The 10499-nt window shown below is 31.4% G+C and overlaps 1 protein-coding gene across 4 annotated transcripts; it reads right to left on the reverse strand.

The window, feature by feature from the left end:
* Positions 1 to 5027: 5027 nt before the first annotated feature.
* Positions 5028 to 8359, reverse strand: LOC145048830 (putative WD repeat-containing protein C2A9.03). 4 transcript variants are annotated; one of them, XM_078997450.1, is made up of 11 exons: positions 8082 to 8359; positions 7701 to 7853; positions 7160 to 7299; positions 6904 to 7071; positions 6697 to 6783; positions 6490 to 6624; positions 6301 to 6411; positions 6127 to 6218; positions 5924 to 6029; positions 5755 to 5841; positions 5028 to 5669 (listed from the first exon to the last, which is right to left on the reverse strand). In XM_078997450.1, exons 3-11 carry the CDS (start codon positions 7292 to 7294, stop codon positions 5253 to 5255), a joined length of 1338 nt encoding a protein of 445 aa, XP_078853576.1. In that variant the 5' UTR covers positions 7295 to 7299; positions 7701 to 7853; positions 8082 to 8359; the 3' UTR covers positions 5028 to 5252. The 4 variants fall into 4 exon arrangements, with proteins under 4 accessions (XP_078853576.1, XP_078853577.1, XP_078853575.1 ...); XM_078997451.1 differs by having other exon boundaries at positions 8057 to 8359; XM_078997449.1 differs by lacking the exon at positions 7701 to 7853.
* Positions 8360 to 10499: the final 2140 nt, after the last annotated feature.

Raw genomic sequence — 10499 nt, forward strand, 5'->3', positions numbered from 1 at the left:
TTCTTGTAATACACCAAACAGCCAAAAATCCTCATGTGGTCATATTGTGGTTTTTGATTCCAGATAAGCTCATAGGGTGTTTTGTTTTTAATGACCTTCGATGGAAGGCGATTTATTATATATGCAGCGGTAAGAATACACTCATCCCAAAACCTTTTAGGTATGTTAACCTCAAAACGAATTGCACGGGCCGTCTCAAGGAGGTGCCGATGTTTTCTTTCCACGACTCCGTTTTGTTGTGGAGTGGGGGCAAGTTGTCTCGAGGAGAATTCCTTCTTGGCTGTAGAATCGCTGCATGGAGTTGGAAGTGAATTCTCCACCATTATCACATCTAATCTTCTTGATGGATTTTCCAAATTGGACCTTTACCATCTTGTGAAAATCCATGAGGCATCTACTTGCATCATTTTTATGTTTAATTAGAAACACCCACACAGCTCTACTAAAATCATCAGCTATTGTAAGAAAGTAATTTGCTTTTGTATATGAGGGTATTCGATACCCACCCCAAATGTCACAATGAACAAGATCAAAATTTGAAGTCGTTTTATTGATGCTAATGGGAAAAGGTGTCCTGGCTAATTTTGCCTTTGCACAAGAATCACAAACTATACTACTAGAAACAACTGGACTGCCTTTAATAAAATCAATCTTTGAGAGCTTTCCCTTCGAAGCATGACCCAACCTTTTGTGCCAGATGTCGCTAAACGTCAGCATTGCTTTTCTTTCCTTGACCATGCTCATACGGTACAACCCCCCTTCACGTTTACCCGCTCCAATCAAGTTCTTCATACGGAGTCCCTGCATGACACAGAAATTAGGAAAAAAGGTTACAACACACTGCAGATCGTTAGTTATTCGGCTCACCGAAAGGAGGTTGCATTTAAAATCTGGTACACACAAGACTCCATCGAGCTTAACTTCTTCTGTGAGAGTACAATTTCCTTTTCCTCTAACAGGAACAGACTCACCATTAGGTATGGTAACAGGTTTCTCAAAAGGAGTAATTTCTTTATTTTCAAGTATATCAGAAAGATGTGTTATGTGTTCAGTGCATCCGGAGTCAATAATCCAGTCATCATTACCTCCTTTACCTGCCATGTTTGCCTTCGGTTCTACCGATTCGTTGCTGCTGGAGAAATGCTTCACGAACAACTGATATTGTTCGTTGGTTAATTCCGGTATGGGACTGCTCTTCGTCTCCGTGCAAGCAGCCCTTGGCTTGGCTTTCTCCCCTTTCTTTCTTGGCCACCACTCAGGGTAACCGATAAGTTTGAAACATCCATCTCGTTTGTGCCCGTTTCTACCACAAAACGTGCATTGTTCATCTTCCTTCTTTTCTTTGTTCTCCTTGAAGCTTTTCTGAAAGTTTCTTTCCTTTGGAGGATTGATGTTAGTGCTCTTTCCTTGGAACGCCTTGAAGGCAGCAGGTTCGGTTGGTGCTCTCTTGTCATTGGAAATAGTTCTTTGTCTTTCATCTTCTGCAACCGGGTGGTAGACAGTGGCCAAGGATGGTGTGGGCTTTGTTGCAAGGATCTGTGTTTTGATGACTGCAAAATCCGCATCGAGTCCCATGAGAAACTGATACAACCGTTCTTTCTCCTGGAACTCGCTTATCTCTTTTCCAATATTGCATGTGCACTTGTCACAAGAGCACTTGGGGAAAGGCAGAATCGACGAAACTTCATCCCACAGAGTACGAAGACTCGTATAATAAGTGGAAACAGAGGTCCCATCTTGTCTTGTTGAAGCAATTTTCTGTTTGAGTTCATAAGCCCTAGGAGAACTCTCTTTGCCAAATCGTTCACGCAGATCATCCCATATCTGAGACGCTGTGTTAGCGTATTTAACGCTGTCTCGGATATTCTTTTCCATGGCTGCTGTGAGCCATCCCTTCACCATGGCATCACACCTCATCCATAACATGTAATCCTTTGCTCCCTTTAATGGCTTCTCAATAGTCCTATCAACGAATTCGAATTTATTCTTGGCAAAGAGGAAATTTTCCATCTCCTGTGACCAGTCTGCATAATTGGAATCTGTGAGTACCTCATTAACGTGGATCTGTTTGGGAACATCATATGGGTGAAGGTAGAATGGAGAATTGTGATCAATGGAGGAGCTGGAGCTTTCTCCGCTTTTGTCTTTTGGATCGGATCTTGTCATCCTAGAAGAAGAAGAACATGATTATTTAGGGTTTTGAGTTCGCTCTGATACCATGTAGAATACGATGGAAATTAGATGTATTTCATTAAACAGCCAAATGGGCTTAAATAGGTACAAGTAACAAAACTATCGCAAAGAAAGGGACGATAATAACCAATAATTACATAGGATAAACATTCAAGAAATATAATATTCTATAAAACTTAGTCCGTTAGATTACACGAACCACGTATTATCTTTTTGCACATATGTGTATTTATTTACATTTTTGTTTGCTTTCATCTAATTGATCTGATAACTTAATGGTTTTAGGGTGGACGAATTAGTTATGAGGAATTGTTGCTTTTATTTATTTAATTTGTTAACATTATGGTTTTAGGATGGGAAAATTAGCTATGACAAATTTGAAGCAATGCTGAAGGTGGGAACTAAATGGAGGAAATCATCTTGAGACTATTCAAAGCTGGATAGAATAATCTTATCTTAAAATTATTCAAATACGGTTCGATTATAAGCGAATATAAAAATATATTAATGGTGAAAATTAAGAAATTGTTTCACGATAGGAAGAAAGCTTTTTTGGGTCTGATTGTATGTTTAAGTTGTAAACAACAGCTGATATCTCTTTTTTCCGATAATATATACTGTTTTGGGTTTAAATGGTTTATTTGGGGTCTTAAATATGAGATCTCTTTGTTTACGATAATGTATATTGTTTTCCGTTGAAATTGTTTATTTGTTGTTGTAAATATGTTGTTATCATCGATATACTAAAGAATGTTTTTATAATATTTGTTGATATGGTAGTCTATTATTATCTATCATATTTTGTAAACAGAAAATATGTTTACAATAATATAAATTATACACTAATTCTAATGTAATGAGAAATAAATAATTCTCTTGATAAAAGTCATATGTGGCTAATAACAACATTTTATAGATTCTAACCTGTTAAATTTATATAAAGAGATCCTTACTCAGTTTTTTTTCACCGATAAAAATATGATGACAAATATTCCACTTACAAGCAAATTCTATGTATTTTAAAATAGATGATGGTGTAAAAATAAGTTACGACAATAATATTTTTAATTTCAAATCCAAAACAATGATGTTTATTCCAAAAATATTTTGTTAGCCCTATTATATTATATATTTATATTATTTTACTTTGTCAATCTTGTAATACACGGTTATAACTTAGTTATCTAATATAAAAGACAAATATTATCTCAAATAAAAATACTTTTGTCGTTCTTCATAAATTGTATATTAAAAACAGAATAAAAAATAAGTTAATTGTGAATACCTAATATAAGATACATATATTATCTGATATATTTCATTCTAGCAAATTGTATATTAATTATCTAATATAACAAACATATATTATCTCATATAAAAATACTTTTGCCATTCTTCATAAACTGTATATTAAAGAAAGAATAAAAAATAAGTGTGTTACGTTACATAATCAAAATAAATATGTTTCATAATTTGATAAAACTAATATATTTTAGTTTATTTATTTATTTTTTAAATTTAACTAAGATACTTGTTAAATTGGAAGAAACAACTAAGCAATCACAATACAATGAATAAGAAGACAAACGAGAAATAAGTTGCGGCGCTAAACCCTTTTGTATGGTAAAGTCAAATTTTTTGAAGACTCCATCGATAGATCTAGGAAATATAAAATTGACATGCATGATTTATTGTATTCCATTAAGAAACTTCACTGCATCCAGCATGAGGAAACCAAACGTATCAAACTCAAATTGTATGAACACGTGTTGATTTCCATGCATGATTTTTTTTTTTTTTTTATGTTTTGTAATATTGCATGCAACAACTTTTAAAACAGTCTATCTCACCTTGAAAACCCCAACCTTCAAAGTTCAAACCCACGAGAAGGGATACTATTGTAAGATTCACAAAGACGTGTTTCCTTCTAACCCATCCAAAAACCACGATTGACAATGTTCAATAAATATATTCAATAAAAATCATCAAAGTTTGACAATGTTTTCTATGTCAATCACTATCAAATGCTATAATAGATTAATGTAATCACGATAGAACAAAGTTTAGTAAAATATTCTAATTCATATTGAATATTTTGACGAAATTTTCTATTCTATTAAAATTATTAGACTTCGACAACTTTTTTTTAAAAATAATTATGACCACTATAACTTGCTTTAATAGATAATAGTGGTTGCCATATAAATAAACTTATTTGGTTTTTACTGAACTTTTTAATTAATAAAGGTTAAAATAATAAAGTTATTATAAAGTGTGATATTTTATTCTTGTTTATAGAATATGAAATAATAATAATAACAGTCGCACCAAAATTTTATAATGTGTTGAAACCAAGATTATGTTGTTGGAAGTTGGGTTTACGGATCAATAGGATTAATTCTGCAAGCCGTAAGAAATAAGATGCTTTTCTGGGAGTGGGAGTAGGAAGGAACACATACACACCCACTCCGATGATCAACTTAAAAATAATTAGACAAATGACCACTCGACCGGAACCTGAAGATATGTTTTGAGAAAGAGACCGGAACCTGAAGATATGTTTTGAGAAAGAGAGGAAATGTGAGAACATAATCTAAGTGTTTCATATTTATGAGTTGAGTTCGAGGACATAGATAGATAGATAGATAGCTTGCATTGTGGTCTAGAATTCTTGTTGGTGGTACACCATTACAATGGAAGTTGATTAAAAAAAAGTCAAGGCAAATGCAAACAAGTTATATATATATATATATATATATATATATATATATATATATATATATATATATATATATATATATATATATATATATATATAAAATAATATGGTGGTCTTTGTAACAAATAGAAGATAAGTTAAGTTAAAAATCCCTAGCTAGTAGCTAATTAATTTGATTTGAGTGGGTATCTTATCTTTTGGTAGCAGCAGCAGCCGCTTGCTTCCTGTTCTTCTTCTTCTTCTTCTGTACAGTTGGTTGTCTACATTAATAATCTACAGACACATGACACATGACATGTTTGTGTTTGTTTGAGGCTTGAGGAGAAAAGAATGACGAAAATCAAATTAGGGAATCGAAATAAGAGTAATTGTGTCTGCGGCCAAACTCGAGGAGACTGCCATACGTGCGATCCCATACTCCTATGAAAAGGGAGTCGGTATCGGGACTGAATGAAGTGCCGGATATCTCACCAAAAAAATCAATTTCCTGTTCCTTGTCATAACAGCCGCCTCTGACATCAAACACATGAACAAAGTCAGCAGGTTCTGCCATTGCCATGAAGCGACCATCCGAGGAGTAACGGATGGATCTAATGGCTCCAAGATTGGCTTTTAAAGCGGTTACGGATTTTGATACGTTTCTGATATCCCAAACTCTGCAGGTTTTGTCCTGATTCCCTGTTGCAAACCCATACCCATCCGGATTCCATGCCGATGCAAATGAGAAATCCAGGTGTCCGTGCAAGGATGCAACCGTCTGCATGCATATTTTCATGAGTTTTTTTTTTTTTTTTTTACCATATTACAAAATTTATAATTAATTATTTGACTCTATTACTTACCTTTCCGGAGCTCGAGTCCACCAACATTCCTTCAGGACTGTCTCCAACAATTATAAGAAGCTTTCCATCCGGGCTAATGGAAGTATGCTGCATATCATCATAAGTTCATAACAAAAATTATCATGGAAACAACAATATCAAAGCCAGCAAAGACAGGTAGATACAGTACATTGACCGGCCAAGGAAAACGCAAGTGCTTAGTCATCTGAAAATTTTCCATATCGAATTCGCGAACTCCACAATCATTGTTTGAGGCTGTAAAATGAACTGCACCACTGCATCATCATGGAACAATTAAGCTTGGTTCAGCATAATACATAATACATAATACATAATACACAATACATAATACATAATACATAATACCTATACCTTGGGGTAGTATAAATGTCTAGAGCATTAGTAATAGCATTATCATCGTAAGTTGTCCTCAAGCAGAAGCAAACTCCAGGTCTATCTAAATACTGCACTCATTAACAAGGAAATCTCATGTTTAAAATTATATAAACAAACCATGTAATTATATTATATAAACCTAGATCTTGCCTTGCATATAAGTTCTCCTTGGAATCCTCCAGCAACAAGCAAATTATCTTTTACTGCCATTGTGCTAACTTGGGTCTGAGTGAATCCCTCCAGTAGACTTCCAGGGTGTTTCTGCAATATAATATATTTTTTCATTATTTCAAATGTAAAAAACAATCAAATCAAACCCCTCTGCACATCATGACTCACCTCACATGGTGCCACATGCCCTGATACATTAAGGACTTCAGACTTGTTGCAAGTTAAGGAGGACCAATGGATGACAGAAAAATGTGACATTAGGTACACATCATGCTTCGATGTAGCCCATACTAGGTTTCTCAACTAAACCACCAAAAAGAATGAATGTTATGAATAAAAATCACCAAATTAGGCTTATTTCATTCCGATTAATACCTGAAAGTGAAGTATTGTCGATTTTACGGATCTTGAATTCCGTCTAAAGTCGTAGTACAGGCCTGTTTTGTTGGTGACTTTGCATGCCTGAATTGTTGACAGCAATTACTTTCTCTCTCTCTCTCTCTCTCTCTCTCTCTCTCTCTCTCTCTCTCTCTTTTTTTTTTCTGTAATTAGTATTATTCAAATAAACTCAGAATCACATACCTTTTCTGAAGCCTCCCCAGACTGAGGAATATTTTCATAGTTCTTATACTGTTCAAGTCTAGTTTGCCTATATTTGTCCCTAGTGATGCTCAGCCTTTCCCAGGGAATACCTTGAATATCTTTACCTCTTCTTGCCTGAGCAGCGCATGTATCTGCCAACTTATTATTCTACACTCCACGCAAACAAACTTACTTATTTATTACCATCCATCAATATTCAATCCATATCCATGTAATACAAATATCATATATATACCATGTAATCATATTCGTCCACATCAGAGTCTGACCCAACATCTCTGCCATGAAACTCCTCCTCCATGTTATCATCAACATCTTCCATTTCATATTCATCACCCACGTACTCATCATCTTCTTGCTGATGTGACATGATCTCTGCTCACAAAGGAAACCAAAAACACATTACATATATATTACTTTCTCAAGTATAATTCCACCTCCACCTCATCATCAAGGCAAAATATATTAATTCCAGCAAGTATCACAAATTAGGAAGACTAACAAAGAACATTTATGCTTGATTCCTCAATTTATATCGCTGATTAAACATATGAAACCAATTACAAGATGACTTAAATATTTTAGTTTGCCAGTTGAAGCAAAATTTCCCAACACAAGATATAAGCTTCCAAATGAAATATCCAGTTGCATCTTTGAAACCTCCTTACAAGTTACACCATCAATAAGGAATCAGAGAGACACTTCCGAATAAAGGAGCCCACTTTTACTTTTGAAGATCCTACTATTTCCCAAAACTGATACCAACACACGTTTACCTTTAAGACTCTCTAATGGATTAATTTTTTCTTCAAATTATTATAGTGGCATGTAGTCAAACACTTTATTCCGCTTGGATCAGAACAAAACTTGCTAAATTTCAGCAAAAGCAAACCATTTGACGCTTTCAACGCAAATTATGGGCTTCTTTTCTGACAAAGAAAAAATCAATAGAAAGGGCTTATAAACATAGAGGAAAAAAAACCTAATTCATGTTATGCCAATATATACCTATCACGAACGTCAAGCATATGCGTTTGAAAACAGATACGAACAGTAAATTTTCACCGCCGAGGAATGACGAGGATAAAAAAAAAAAAGAAAAAAAAAACCGTGACAGAAAAAGCAACATTACCCGATGATCAAGATAATCAACGAACCTTTTTTCCGATTTGGAGGAGCAAAACGACAACTGAAGTCTGTTTAATCGAACAATTCGGTATCAGGGTATGATTTATTAACACAAAATCATGAAACCACCGGCGGATATTGTCTGATAGGTTTGTGAAGAAAATCAAGAGAGAGAGAGAGAGGGAGAAGGGTATCTATCTGTATCTAGTGGTTGGGCAAAACGACATCTAATGAAGGGGAAATTGAAGAGCGTCGGAAAGGGACTTGTTTAGATCATCTGATCGTTTGATATCTGCTCACCAACCCCGCCCATTTTACCCCATACCAATAACCGCTAATTCACCCTCCTAAACTAAACGCCGTTTAATCTTATTCTTGGATGACTACATGTGTAAATCCGGAATTGTTGACTTGCTACTTTTAATTCTATAATAAATATTATAATTATATTATTATTACACATAATTAAAAACCTTTGGGCTTAAATTAAAATGATACATTTTTTTTGAAATAAAGATAATTCAGATCAATAAAAATATCATTTTAAATATTTAAAGATATCTATTTTCGAATATATATATATATATATATATATATATATATATATATATATATATATATATATATATATATATATATATATATATATATATATATTCAGGTTCATTTGAAATCATTCTAATTTTGTGATACCGTGAAATCAAATCTAAAAATAATTTTAAAATACAAAATAAATGGAAAAATTCAAAAATTCTTTTTTTAAATATTATTTTCGGAACTTGAATTAACTAAAAAAAAAAATTAAAATAAATTAAAAATAAAAAATAAAAAAAAATCCCGTTTTTTTTTTTTTGAAAAATACTTGAAATATTCTAAATAGAATATTACACTGACATATTCTAAAAAATAATTTTAAAATGCAAAATAAATGGAAAAATCTAAAAATTCTTTTTTTAAATATTATTTTCGGAACTTGAATTAACTAAAAAAAATCCTATTTTTTTGAAAAATACGTGAAATATTCTAAATAGAATATTACACTGTACATATTCTAAAAATAATTTTAAAATGCAAAATAAATGGAAAAATCAAAAAATTCTTTTTTTAAATATTATTTTCGGAACTTGAATTAACTAAAAAAAAATTTTAAAAATAAAAAAATAATAAAAAAATGCGTCTCACGGTCTCACAAAATTAGGCCGTCTCACATGAACCTAACCCTATATATATATATATATATATATATATATATATATATATATATATATATATATATATATATATATATATATATATATATATATATATATACACACACACACACTAGTTTATAACCCGTGGAAACCACGGTTAGAAAATTAATTAAACTTTCTGAGTAAAAACTCAAAACTATTAATTAATAATTTTAAATAACTTATTAATTAAGAGATATTATGTTAGTTATATATATATAATTATAATCATCTATTCAAATAAACACGTAAAATATATTATCTTATAATTTGTATAAAATTTATTTTATTATAATTTGTATAATTTTTATTTATTTTTATTCTACTGTTATTAATTTAATGTAATTAAATGAGATTTAAATTTTTAAATTTGAAAATTGAAATGGAGAATCAATAGATTGACAAGTGTCATGATATTAATTACAATGTCTAACATGGTGACACTTGGCAAAAGAACTACTCTTTTATTAGTATACGGATATATATATATATATATATATATATATATATATATATATATATATATATATATATATATATATATATATAGAGAGAGAGAGAGAGAGAGAGGGAGGGAGAGAGAGAAATGAGGGTTCAATTGAGAAAAAAAGGTTGAGAATGGGAGAATCATTCTCAGCCACTCATTTATTTTTACCGCAAAAGCCTCCATTATACCAGTGGAAATAAGAAAGAGTTAGACATGTGTTTTCCAACAAAACATGTTTCCTTAAACTATGCTAAGTATTACCTTAATATATACAAAAACATAGTTTTTTCGTTTTTTATTTTTTATTTTTAAGAAGTTATTTTTATCGAAAAATGATTTTAAATATACCAAAATTCATAATTTTTTATTCTCTACAAATAGACATTCATATTGATATAGTTTTAAGATAAAATAAAAAAATTAATTTTTTTATATTTTCAGTTATCATTATTCATAAGTGAATAAAAATAAATCAGGTTTTTATTACAGTACATTCGTTATTCACTTATGAATAAAAACTATAATTAATTTTTTTTACAATTTAAGTATCATTCATATATGAATATAATATATAATAAACATAGTATATTCATGTTTAAATATTAGACGATGCATCCACTTGTGAATATTACATAGTTTATTCATTTGTGAATACTAGATGATATATTCACTTATGAATATTAGATAATATTTTCATATCTGAATATTACGTAGTATTACATAGTATA

This window comes from Lactuca saligna, chromosome 5, assembly GCF_052625555.1.
Source record: "Lactuca saligna cultivar CGN05327 chromosome 5, ASM5262555v1, whole genome shotgun sequence".
NCBI lineage: Eukaryota > Viridiplantae > Streptophyta > Magnoliopsida > Asterales > Asteraceae > Lactuca > Lactuca saligna.